Below are 14,880 nucleotides of genomic sequence, written 5' to 3'. Positions count from 1 at the left end.
GGAATAAGTATTATTATATATTGATAAATTATTCAATAAATTAAAAAAGAATTAAATGATTTTATCAATTTTCTATGTGCTACGTAAATATTACAATGTTGTATATTACACTCAGAGAAAAAAATTATATTAGCAACTATAAATTTATGAACAAATAGCATCTCAACAAGACTATAGTTTGTAACAAATAGAATAAGTTATACAAATTAAAAAATATAGTAATATTAATGATTTATAATAAATGTCGAAATAAGAAGCTATAGAAAAATAATAATATAAATAATAATATGATAAAAAACTGAAACGCCCAAAATTCGAACTCAAATTTTTCCGTTCTTATTCCCAACATTTAGGAAGCTACGCCACGATTGCTTTATTGCATTGTTATTACGATTATACAATTAATTACCCGTACGCAATCAAAGAAAAATATAATAATTATTAAAACTTATTGGTATGAAGTCTCTATAATTATATAATTATATTTGAGGTCTTATTTTTCTATAAATTAATAGTTACACAATACAAATAATGTTGCCGTGGTACAAATTATTTTTATAGTTATTGTAACTAAAATTGTAGTTGTAATAACTATAACATAGTTTATTGAACTATGTATAATAAGTTCGACGAATAAAATTTATAAGTTATCACTTTTAGTAGCCACGATCAAAAATTTTTTCTCTGAGTGTTTGTATATATGCATATACTCGTATGCACGCACGCACGCGCACACTAGACACACACACACACACACACCCACACACACACGCCCCACACACATTACTTACATACAATATAATTTTTTTCTATACAATTTCCTGACAACACAATATTCAAAATAAGGCATTTTAAAGATGTCCTTAAGATATCTTTTAGTCATGGTTTAATCAGTTCCTAAAAATCTGATAGACGTCTAAAAGACGTCTTTAAGATGTCTGATAACCCGATTTTGGATATTGTGCTGTATAAAGAATTGACACAAAATCGTTTTATTATTATTGAATTAATATTGCAACAAAAAATTCATTTTTCCTTCTTGCGGTTAAAATTTTAAAATAGCTTATTTCTTAGCTTTGAACATAGAAGAAGAAGAGTCGATATTGACAGTTCGGTAAAAAAATAGTTTATGCCATAATATCAATGTGTGGAGAAGTTTTATATAATCGTTTACATACGAATTGTGGGTATATTTAGTCTCTTTTCTTTTTGCCGTGCAATCTCGCTCGTTCGACAATTTACTAGAACAGACATTATTAAATGCCAATGCAATCGAAAATGAAAGCTATACGAATCGATCGGCATTTGGCAATATGGCTGAGCTATGCGGGTTGTAACATTCGATTGTCGTAGTGCGCAGATAATACGACGATACCAAAGGCTTTTATAAATTATTGCGGGTTCTCAACTCTGCGGGTTACGGAGGGTCCTTCAGACGAGTTGCTATCTTGGAACATAACCTGACGAGTAGTGTCCTGACAAGCAGCCTGTTGCGTGACCCGAGCGATCAATATCTGTGCGAGCGCAACACCCGCAACCCGCAACTGCTCCTCGTGTCATCGCCGCGCCGCGCCTTACTACTGAGGGATTGGTACGTACGCCACGTTGCTACGGGACTACGGGGTTACATTTCTTTTCCTCCCAGTTTCATCTTTTCCGGCTTAAAGACGGTCGCCGCGTGTGCGCAGTTACGCATCGTTTCATGTTACGCTATTACCCTAAGCTGCTGCGACGGGAAAATAAGTCGCGCAGGTACTCGATGAGAATTTTATTGCGATTCCAATCAAAATTGTGCTTCGATATATGGGAACATTTAAAACTTTTGAAAACCTTTGAAACCATCGTGTTTCAATCTTACTTAAATTTTGTGTAAAGACTCTCTTTGAATAACACAGCTAAAAAATGATAAAGATGTTATTTAGGATGAAAATCATTTTCCAGATTTCATGAGATTTTATATAGGCATTTGATATTTAAAAAAATCAATTTTAAGATTAAGATTAAATGAAGAGAATTTTCTATAACAATAATATAATTGCATATATATCACTAGATTCATATTTAAACGATTAATTCTTTTAAATCAAATTGCCTAATTAGTAAATAAATTTCGTTTTTCTTTTATTATAGAATAGTTTTATTTATATGTGTACTTCTACAAGAGTAATTGCTTAATATAAAAAGTAATTTGTAATCAAGGAAATTACTAATCTGGATAAAAGTGTAAAACAATTCACTTTGTATGTCATAGACTGCTCGAGAGTTAAAAATTGTTTTCTCTTTTTTATAAACAAAATTTTTTTTTATAAACGCAAATAAAGTTAAATTTATATAGGATAGTGATTTCACTGTTTTGTTGTTAATTTGTACTGTTTTTGTGAACTTTCCAATTAATCTCTTCTTCTCGACATAGAATTTAAAAAGTTTAAGAAGTGTAGGAAGAGTGGTCTTTTCATATTATTTGTGTAAAGTATGTAGGCATATTTTAACATGAAAAAAAAACAAAGTATTTCGAGAATATATTAAATATGAAGTAACCTCGCGCATACGAAGAGGAGAGAGAATGCGAGTAAAGAGAGAGAGAGAGAGAGAGAGGGGGGGGAGGTGAGTGATAACATTTGCGTCTTTTTATTTAAATTTTGTTTAAATATTCAATATTTTAATGAAGAAATATAGAAAAATGATATGGAGTATATAGATGCTTGAAAACAAAGCCTATCATTTGCGAAGCAAACACAAATAAAGAGATAACAGAATTTAAAATAAAAAGTTAAAATAATTTTTTTATGAATTATAAATATATATAATAAACATAAATATAAATTCCGGTCGGAAAAATTAATATACTAATATTATTATTGTATGTTGTATATGCACCTGAAAAACGTTCTTTAAGATACTGGTTATTGCGAAGAATAATATACCATATGCCTTGGAGGTCGAATTGGCTAGGACGCCCTCACGGAATGATCGGAAATCCAGGTTCGAACTCCGGCAGAGGTATTATTTTTTGCAATAAATTTATTTACAGTTTTTCGTGAAAGGGGGAATTTTAAGATGTTCTGAGCATCGATATTTAGCTTAGTAATTGTGTTGTAAGTCTGACGAAATCTGTCGGCAATGTAAATAAGCTAAGAAATTTAATTTACAATAATAAAAAAATTGTATTCATCACTAAGATCTGATGCAGATCGTTAGGCATTCTATTTAAGCCATTGATATATTTAAACATATACTGGTCAGAAGAATTAATGTACTAATATTATTATACGTTATAAATATAAATATATAAATATACAGATATAAATATATGTATTAATATAAAGATATAATGTAGAACGTAGTATTTATAAGCTGTATGTATTATCTCCGTTACTAGGTAAGAAATTCTAAATAATTACTTATGGAATCGTTTGTTTAATAGCTTATTGTTATATTTATATAGCTGCGCTAATATGGCAATACGTAATAGTATATATCTGTTATAAAGCGTTTTTACTTTCGAGATTAAAAAAATTTCTTGTTTAAGATACATTTTAACATTTAATTGCATATACTTCCTGATATTTTAATAACTTGAGAGTATCATTACATGAATTTATATACATTTGAGTATTTTTTGTTATTTAACTTTTTATTTGGCTGTATACAATTTAAATTATGCAAAATTAAATAATTAATAGAGTTTTGTTAATGTAACTCTTTAAAAGTATTGAGACGTCTCAATAAGTCTAATATATTCTCTTTTCAAAGTGTTTATCTAATCAATCAATATATGGCATATATGTTGTTAATTTAATCGCTAATCTATAGTTTACATTACATGTATTATAAGTTTTCAATATTGCGATTTATATGCGAAATTTATATGTACTCTACAATTTTATTCTTTATTTTAAATAGAAATATAATTTAATAACAAAATACAGTTTTATTAATCAATTAATTAATTAAAACAAATGTAAATTTACTATTTCTGTTCCTCATTATTTGTTATGCTGTATCGCTACGTTTTTATAAATAACATTTTACGTAATAAATATATCATAACTTTGAGTCCATTATTTATTGAAGAACATTTTAATAAATATAATCCACGCGTTAAGTTTTCAATTTAAAATATTAATTATTAATAAAGTTATTACATATAAAATGTGTGTATGTGTGTGTGGTCATAACATTACATTTTATCTATATAAATATTAAATTGCTCAATCATGTTAGAATTTTGGAACCTTTTTTGTTGCAAAAAGAGTTAAATGTTTATCTGTAAATAGAATTTTTATTATATGTGAGTCTTATTTATTACCCTAACACCCTAATAGTACAATTTATCGGTCCAATATATTCAAATCGTTGGCTAAACAATACATGCTGCTCGGATATGTTATATATTCTTTTTATTATTTAATAATAAATAAGATTTGCATAATTATAATATAAATTTTATTTTCAGATACATTTAGCTTTTTTTTAGATTTTAACTGCAAATTTCTTAAATTTGTAGCATGATGGAACGATTATATATGTAAAAATCGAATTTATATTCAGCGTCCAAAAAATTACTGGAAGTGACTAATCTCGTTTTGATGCTTTTTTTGTTAAACTATGATGTAAATTATGACTTATATTTAAATCTATTTAAATATAACAAAATTATGTATAAGAAGATTTCATGTACTTTTAATTAATATTTGTATCAATTTATATTCTTTCGGTATTAGTGCTAAATATTTGTATATTCTGTTTTTATAATTTGTTATTTGTTTACGTCATCGTAATTTAATTTTTATAAGTATAACGAATTAAAAAATATAGATGCAAATGTGAAGCATCCGTTATGTACAAAAATGTAATAAAGCAATGTGATAATTGATAATTGAAAAGTAATTTATAAAAGCTAGTTTGATAATTTATAATGAATATAAAAATGTTGCTGCTTTATATAACTTAAATATTTTTGGTTTATAGCTCTTTATACATTATAGACTTTCGATTCCTCGAGTTGATATTTATAGACTTTGTTTTATTATTTAAGTGTCAAAGAAAAGATGGTCAATGCTAAATACATTTGGTAGGTCACGATGTATATTTAGCACACTTATTCGCACATATATTCGTAGCTTGTGCTCCGGTTTACCATTTTATTTATAATTTGACTCGAATGTCAGCGAAAGGTGTCATTCAGTAAACTACTAGATGTTGGATAATCAATTATGATTTTTTTTGTTAATTATGTTCAATTTTGATTTTGTTCAATATTAGAACACTTAAAAACATAAAATTTAGTATTGATTCTTATCAATATCTTATATCTTTATGAGATAACAAAATAATAATGACATTTTTTAGTATATTAATTACAATATAATAACTACATTGTTATTTATTTTGAGTTTTCAAAATTTATTGAGATCCTGAGGCAGGCACGTGCGTGCAACACACACACACACACACACACACACACACACACACACACACACACACACACATTTTGGTTTATTTCACTTTGAAAATCAGAGTACATACTTTCGAGCACGATCAATTCAAAATTTATTAAAAAATATAATGGAATCATTGATTTGCTTGTGTGCAGAGTCGTGGAAAAAAATTAGTAGAGATTCTTTATTTTATTTCACAAAAATTGTAATATTTGAACTCATTTAAATTCTTGGTTTAAAATAGACTTAAAATGTACAGCATCATTCGAGAATAGGTCAATGCATCTTCCAATAAAAGATTTAATATATTATTAAAATTATTAGATAAGAAAATGTTTATTTTTTTATAGATATGACATGCAATAAACTTTTATAAAAGTTTCTATTTTAAATGTGTCGGCAATTTTGCTACTTGTATCTACGTTCATGTATTCCATTTTGTGTGACGCGTCAGCTAGCTCGTCCTGATAGAATTATCGTTCAATCGCTTGTTGTTATTTAAGCAAATGACGGAGACAGGTAATTAGCCGGGTTAAGAGAACGATTGTATCGAATCAATGCACGGTTCGAAGCCTTTATCCACAATCCCGGAAAAAATCCTGCACTTTTAAGAGGTTGACTTCTATGTCCTGGAAATAAACGCGCAAAGAAGCTACCGGAGTAACCTGCACGAGAGTAGACCGAGGTTGCCAGCAGGTGGCAGGTTTGCCGCGTATCGATTTCTTACGAATCTACCCGGGCTCGGAATTGCTGGGGTGGTTCATGCAAGCGGCTCGACGAATCTACGTGATCACTCTCGCAAACGGATAGCGGGAAGTTAAGATAGATGCACTGTATGATCGGTTAAAGCGATAAAAAACTCTACCAGCGCAATAAAGTAGTTCTTTTGGTTTCATTCACAGGTAGTTTCTTAACAAATATATTATCTCGTCAGAAAAATTATAATTACAATTTATAATTCTCGTACTTATGCGTTTATTAATACATTTCATACGTATGATGTCTATATACGCGAGAAATATGCAAGAAAATAACAAAATAGCGGTGCATTGCAAAGCTGTTTTTAATATTTTATTTGTCTTCAATATTAACAAAAATTGCCTATTGTAACCTATTATAAAGTTTCTATAGAATATCCTTGACCATTGATTGATTAATTGACGTACATAGTTTAGATAGAAATTATTACGCTATTCTGAGAAACAGAAATAATACAACAAATAAGAAAGCAAACTTATCCAATCGATTTCTTTAATTCTTTGAAGAACTATAAAGATTATTACTAAACAGACAGCCTAAAAGAGTTACATTTTCGGCAGTACAGTTACATAATCACATATAATCGCGTTTGAAGAAAAAAGGTCAGGGCGCGCCAGTCTTTGTCCAAGTCGATTTGTGTGTAAATGAAGAAGGGCCATCGTGAAAAGCGCAGAATAAAGGTTTCGAGTCTAGTGACGTAAACAATGACCTGCATGTCGACCCCGGTTATTTTTGTTTAACTTGCTTCGCAATGTCTGATTCTATCCTCATCCTCCGTTCCAGCCTCGTGTCCTCTTTCACGAAAAATTCTTGCCTGGATGCCAGTGATTGTATTAAATTTATGATACCCCAATATACCTGTTGCAATTTTTCCCACAGGAGTGTAAAATTGAGCCTTGATCATCGATAATTTTGTTTCGTACGAGTTTCGATAGAACATACCCGTGAAAAAATACCTCTTATTTGTTCATATTAACAAATATATGTTTATATATGTTTATATATCATAATATAAGAAATAAAAGTGCAATTATAAATAATCTTATACGGCCATATATGAGAATATGTGATTATATCATTCTTATAAATCCTGTTCAAATATGGTCTTATATAGCCATATATGGTCTAATGTTCTTGTATATTATCATATGTGAAAGCATATTTATGATCAAATATAATCATATTTGAACATATATACTTTGATTTATCCATAAGTGGTTCATACTATGAATAGATCCAAATATATATGTTCGTATATGATTATACATATATATAAATATGCTTTCATATATACATATTACAATTTTTTAAACTTTAAGGTTTTTAAATAATAAAATTAAAATGTTTTACAAAAATAAATAATTTATTATATAATATATTTTTATGCAACATTTAATGTTTAAAAATCTTTTATATCTTAATAATTATAAACAAATCCGATTGTCAGTAATTATGTTTAATTTTTTTTTTACAAACATATATATATATATATATGTGTGTGTGTGTGTGTGTGTGTGTGTGTGTGTGTGTGTGTGTGTGTGTGTGTGTATTACATATATATTTAATAAATATATCGTTCTTATAAACAAGCATATTAAAAATATCGTTTAGCAAGCATTATAATTTTAACTGAAAATATATAATCACATACAAACTTATATATTCATATAGAGTTATAATATGATTAGGTCACACAATACTATATCTCAAAATGTAAGCTTATTTAAATATATACAGTCGCGAGTAGTTCGCAAGATCGCCACTAGGCGAAGGCGCGGCGCTTCTCCTTCTCGTGAGAAAATTTACTCCAAAAAGTTTATAAAAGAAAACCATCACCCACGGCTTACCTAGCATTTCACTAGCAGTAAAGTGTAGTATATATTATTATTTTTATACGAAGAGAATTTGTGGGTCTCTGAAACTCAGAGAGAGCTTCTGAAAATTGAGAAAATATAAAAATAAAATTTTATATAGTTATATAAAACTTTTTAATTTAATTTGAGCATATATATTTAAAGAAGTTTATATTTGGAGGTATAGTATTGTGATCTGATCATATATAACTCTATTATATGATCAGATCACAATACTATACCTCCAAATATAAACTTCTTTAAATATATATGCTCAAATTTGACCTTAGATAATCATATATGACCATATACCCAGATAACCAAGCGTGATTAATCATTTCAAGCAAACTAATGCACGGCACGAGTTGCCAAATAGTTGTTTGGTTGTCGTTATCATATTAGAAATGCAATCGTATTCAGCAACATGAGTGATTATAAAAAGATTCAGTTGATAATATTTTAAGAGCAAGTGGTCAGCAATATTAGTACGGTAGGTTGTCAGCAATGTGACGGCAATATGACAACTGATGACTTGTCGTTGTGTCAACAGCGGTCAACAGCATTTTGATGGCAACGTGACGGCAACGAAAAAGAGATTGTTTTCCTTCGTGTGTCGCATATTTATTCTCAATCGTTGCAATTTTGTAATTGATTCTCGTTGTTAACAAAGTTGAAACAATGTGTAAGTATTAAACGTTTACAACAATTTGCTAACAACGAAGCAGCATATTGCACGAAAATAATCACAATATTTTTTATTGTCTATACCTTTGCAAATTACAAAAATACGTAAATTACACACACAATTATGTACCTATATTATTTTTTACTATTAAATCTAGAAACTTAAATAACTCATATAAATAATTATTTACTGTATTATTTTTATAAATTATTAGGTTTGCGGAATTAAATTAAAAAGATTAAAAATACTTTGAATAAATAATTTTGAATAACGTATACGTTACTCAGAAAATTAAAAATACGATTTTTGTTGACGTGAGTTATTACACATTTCTATTTGATTTACAAGGTATTAATGTCATATGCACGTTATTAATATTTAAGCATATATTGTCATCATGTTGCTGTAAAATTACTGTTTGTCGCAGACAACTCCTGCCCAAGGAGCAACAATATTTTTTTAACATTTTTTAAATATTTTTTTTTATTATTTTTACATTATTAGCGTTTATTGTATAAATAATATTTATTTAATATTTATTAAACGTTTGTTTTTTATTAATTATTTATTTTAAATAATGAATTAGAAAAAATATTTATAAAACGTTTAATTAACGTTTATTTAATATTTATAAATTATTAATTTTTTATTAAAAATAATAATTTAAGAAAATTATTTAAGTAGTATTTATTTAATATTTATGTAATTTTTATTTTACATTTAAAAAATCGTTTAAAATAATATTTTAAAAAATATTGGTTTAATAGTGATTTAATATTTATGTTACAATAATTAATTATTAAAATAATGATTTAGGACAAATATTTATATAATATTTAATTGATATTTTTATATAATATTAATTTAACATTTTAATAAATTGTTTAAAATAATATTTACGTAATATTTATTTAATGTTTATGTAGTAATTATTTCACATTTAAAAAGTTTAAAATATTATTTTTAAAAATATTAGACTTTTGATTAGGAAGCGTTACTAATTATAGAGCATAAATCAAGTGTAAAAGAACAGTAAATCTATATAATAAGAGTGTTAAAAGCGTATAAATGAAACCTCTAAGAGACACAAATTGAAGCATCGGAACATAAAGAAAGTGAAGATTAAGACAATATATATTATAAAAACAATGGCATATTAACAATACTCAAAAATTAGAAGAAATGACATCTATCCTTTATTTTTAACAAACACAGCAAAAATAGATTTTTTCATAAGTTATTCCACATGTAGCTATTTCGCATATGTAAAAAAAAATTAGTAAAAAACTGTAAAACTTTAATTATAAAAACATGAGTATACATGTTTGATCTTTTTGACAACAGCTATTGAAATGATCCATAACAAATATGTATGAATAAACATGAAGTACTTATGGATCATCACAGTGTTAGGTTGCGTACAATCTTCGAAGTCAAGCAACGTCGACGGTGGTTAACAGTTGGATGGGTGACCGTTTTTTCGGGCGTATAAGTTAAACATATTCTAACAGGTACGACTGTGGGTTGGCTGAAACATGTATAGTCTTCTCCCCTAAATTATCGTAGAAATTAAGCGATGCTGGACTGGTGAGGTTACGTTGAATTTATCAAAATGATTGAATAATGCGAACAATTTTTTACTCTTAAAACATTAAGCAACTTGTTACCGTCATGTTGCTGTCACAAATTAATTCGTCGAGAGAGCAAACCAACATCAACAAGTTGCCGTCAACATGCTGTAGTCTAGTGTCGAATTCACGTGAGTACAACCTAAGACGCACAATGCTGAAGCACTTTGTCTCGAGTTTTTAGAAATTGGTTGCTGCAACGGTTGACAGCAACATGACGGCAACTTCATAGGCGTTTGGTTATCTGGGTATGGGTTTATGCGGACAAAATTCATATATGGGCATATAAGATTACTTCTTATATGAGCATATAAGAACATATAAGAAGTATTTTTGCCGGGATGTGTATCAATTTCGGATTTTACCGAAAACTCGAAGAAAATGAAAGAGGACAATGCGCCGTGAGAATGTATATATTTTTCCGAGACATTTAAACATTTAAAAAAATTATGTTTTTTAAGAGAAAATGCCAGAATAGTAATAAGATTTGGTATTGATGGATAATTTTTAAAATTGTGTATTAACTGTACAAGCAAAAGTATAGCGGAAAAATATAGTTGAAAAATAAACAGAAAATAACGAATAATTCAAATAATCAATTTACATAAAAAAAATACAATCTAATAAATAATTTTTTGTAATTATAATGTTTTTTGCAAAATTATATGTAATTAAAAATTGCAGCACGGAAGTTTTGTTATGCATGAGAAATTATTTTATTAATTTTTTACGTGCTTTTTATGTAGTACATGTGTTACATATATTTCATTTTATTTTAGACATTTTTGTTAGCAATTTGTAAGCATATATATAACCTGTAAAATCAATAAATTAAATATTCTGCCCGAGTGACAGAAAATCCAAGTACTATCCTTAATATCATCCATGTATGTCCAATGTTTGAAAAACATTTTTATTCTTTAACGTATGTAATTTAATTAAAGAATGTTAAGTACACTACCAGATTGAGAAAGAAAAATAATTTCTTCTATCTTATGATATCTTGTTTTCCAGAAATTGTTTAGCGTATTATTTGTTTTATTGGCTGTAAAAACGTAATGGAATTTATGATAGTGTAGTAATTCATAATATAAATACGCTTACTCATTTGTTAACTAGAATTCAGTGATCGTACTAACTTGTAATAATCTATTACTGCTTTCCATTTATCTGAAAGTGAGATTAAATTACTCAGTAATATGAGTATCTCAGATAGTCATTACTCAGTGATTTAAAGAAACATGCAAGTGATCACGATTATATACTTTAATGACAAAATTATCTCAATATATAACCTCACTTCTAAAGTGAGTATGCGAGACTCAGTAAAGCACACGGTCTTGAAATTGTTCAGATTGTAAGAAAAAACTTAATTGAATCTCACTTGTGAGAATACAAAAGGAACGTGCATTTAACTGAGCTATGATGTCACAAGTGAGAATTATTTGAGTTTTGATGTAAATGGAAAGCAGCAAATGTAATGTTCATGAGCTAACTACAAAAAGAATATAGAATATATTACTAGAATTACACACATCGTAAATTATAAAGGTAAAATGAAAAGAACTGATTAATGCACATGGATTTTAGTATAACGAGTTATACCAAATATAATTTACTCGTTAACATTAAAAATTGAGATCAATTAAAGCTAGAGAACGGTTTCTGTTTGTGGTGAATTATGTTGCTGCTGACAGGAGATAATTATTTTTTAAACTTGTTGCGAGTCCAGAACAGTATACTTCGTATATTAACATTCTAGAACAATCAAACCCGTCAAAATAACGGGTTTTAGATTTTTAGATTAAGTTACAAAAACTATTCCCTCAGTATACCAACTATAAAAAAGTATAACTATAAACGATTAGTACCAAGTGGGTTAACGTAACTCTTCAATTTTGTTGGCTCATATCTTCGAATAAGTTCATTCAATTTCAACGCATTGTTTTTTCAATCAAAAGGAAAAAGATTTATAATTATGATGGTCTTAGTTAAAAAGTCGAAGATATTAAAAGAAAAGAGATTTTTTGAAAAGAATGAGAAAGTAATGTTACGTCCGGGTGACTTCACTTTTATTATCCGCTGACCTTTTTAGAGATAAGCAAGTCAGCTAAAACATTCTGAGACTTTGCGGTCGAAAGGTTGCGGAGAAAAAAAAAAATCTCCGCGCCGCGAGGGTGTCTGGTTCTTGTAATCAGAAAAACCCAGGACACTAAAATCATTAAAATTCGGCGGGGATCAGGCCCTAGCAAAATAAAAATTAAAATATTTACTCAGCTCTTGACAGTTTAAGAGCACTTACGGAATTTTCCTTACAAATGCAGATAAGCGCCAGATGCGAGTTAGATTAGTCGAAAAGGATGTGGGCGCGTTTGGTTTCCCAAGTAATAAATAATACATAAACCCAGTGTTTATCAAAAACCGGACCACATCACGTCTGGAAACTATAAAATTTTTCTCGAAGCCAAACACGACCATCAACCCTCAGAAAATGCGTGGGCTGGAAGACATAATTTTCTTCCCTCTTTCCTAGATAAGGACATCCAAAAATTCCAATCCCCTCTTCCCTACTAGATTTGAAAATTTTAGGCGGAGACAAGAAAAACGGATCAATAGTCAGAGTGCTTAACAAACACCACCCCGAAACCAAATAACCACTTATCCAATGGAAACTCTAAAAATTAATTCCCACGCATTCCCGAAAGAAATCCTGCCAAATAACAGCTCTGAAACACCCACACCCAAAATTTTACTTTTCGGGGGATTACTATAAAAATCGATGCTCCAAAATTCGGAATCAGTCAGTCCCTGTCGTAGTCGTTGGCTTTATCGCCGCTCCGCTTTTGGAATTCTCATGTTCCTTCGCAACTAAAGTGAGTGTTAGTTAGAGTGCCGAACTTGAAACTTAGTGTTAGGTGCGGAACTTTTAAGACTTGCAATTCGAGTGCAACTTCTTACTCCGAGCTTCACCATCTTCGGGCCGCACCGCCCTTTGACTTCAACCCGTTCAGCCAGCTTCAGGATTCGACAGATCCGGCGAGGACCGCTCTGGCAAGGAACTCCGTGTTTAACTCCTTCCCACTAGTCTCGCCAAGTAGTAAGTGCCAGTCTCAATATTAACGTTTTCATTTACTTCCCCCCTCTCTAAATCTGGTTGTAATTTCAGTGAACAACCATATTTACCCCCGACCCAGACGAAGTCGCTGGTCTATAAAAAGGGAACGTCGGCGTCAGCGCAGGGAGGCACGAATCCTCCGAGGCGAGCTCTTGCGTCAGGATCAACGAGAGTTAGAAATCCATCACTCGGTTGAACTTCCGCTAACACCACCGCAACTCCCTTCCTCACTCTTCTGCGAGGACGTTACTCACGGCCCTCGGCTTTCCTCACCCGCCTACGAGGACGTTACTCACGGTCCTCGCCCTTTCTCACCCGCCTGTGAGGACGTTACTCACAGCCCTTGCCCTTCCTCCCGAACATCCGAAGATTCTTGTCTCAGTCCCTATCCTTCCCCTTGTTACTCCCCCATTAACTCCCCAGACCACGAGGAAATACCACATTCACCCTCACCTTCTTCAGATTCAGACGTAGAATTTATAGCCGAGTTTCTCCTCCTTCTCCCCCGCGCCCACGGTTTTATCATTATGACGGTAGTCAAACTTCTTTAATCGAACTACTAGAAGAATCGAACAGTTCCCGATTAAAACAGCCCATCACTCCACCATTACCGCAATTTCGCTCTTATTCCGGAAGGAATTGATCCGGATGTTTTATTTCATATCACATGCGCACTAGCCCTTACAGATCTCATTCCAGTTTTCACCCCTTACTACCACGACTCCTTCGCTATCCCCACCGACTTCTTCTACAATTTCTTCCCTCCTTCCAGGGTCATTATACAAGAAATAATATAAAACAAATCTTAACCCCTTCTCTCTTTCTTGACTTACTAAGTACCAAATTTTCACGGGATAATAATTTCCTATATGTATATATTTTAAATTGCGGTATAATAATGTCAGATATCAATATTTCCTAAACTATTGTATTATAATGTATAATACTAAGATATTTCAAATTGCAGTCTAATAATGTCAGATGTCAATATTTCCTAAACTATTGTATTATAATGTATAATACTAAGATATTTCAAATTGCAGTCTAATAATGTCAGATATCAATATTTCCTATTGTATAATGTATAATACTAAGATATTTTAAATTGCAATATAATAATGTCAGATATCAATATTTTCTAAATTGTTGCATAATAATGTATAATATCAAGATATTCTAAATTCCATTAAAATGTTAAATATATATATAGATATATATACTTTCCGGTATCACAACTTCAGGCTCTTTATTTGTATTACCATTCATAATGAAAAATGCGTGTTAGAATAAATATGTATTTAAGTTAAAATTCTTTATTTATTCATAAATTGACCTACCCTCATCCTCGACTAAAGACTGCATCGGGTCCGATCCCGAGTTATAACAATTAAGTTTGTTG

At 29.9% G+C, this 14,880-nt stretch overlaps 1 protein-coding gene and 1 long non-coding RNA gene across 2 annotated transcripts; both read left to right on the top strand.

The window, feature by feature from the left end:
* Positions 1-773: 773 nt before the first annotated feature.
* LOC118644855 lies at positions 774-5,050 on the top strand. The gene is made up of 2 exons (XR_004962649.1): positions 774-2,604; positions 2,897-5,050. It is a non-coding gene; the product is annotated as an uncharacterized LOC118644855 (long non-coding RNA).
* An 8,199-nt stretch (positions 5,051-13,249) lies between these two features.
* LOC118644962 lies at positions 13,250-14,452 on the top strand. The gene is made up of 2 exons (XM_036284955.1): positions 13,250-13,463; positions 13,533-14,452. Coding segments are annotated over exons 1-2 (501 nt in total). The 5' UTR covers positions 13,250-13,462; the 3' UTR covers positions 14,033-14,452.
* Positions 14,453-14,880: the final 428 nt, after the last annotated feature.

Source organism: Monomorium pharaonis, chromosome 3 (genome assembly GCF_013373865.1).
Source record: "Monomorium pharaonis isolate MP-MQ-018 chromosome 3, ASM1337386v2, whole genome shotgun sequence".
In the NCBI taxonomy this organism is placed as follows: domain Eukaryota; kingdom Metazoa; phylum Arthropoda; class Insecta; order Hymenoptera; family Formicidae; genus Monomorium; species Monomorium pharaonis.
Note: the sequence above shows the minus strand (reverse complement) of the source record. Positions and strands in the feature narration are given on the sequence as shown.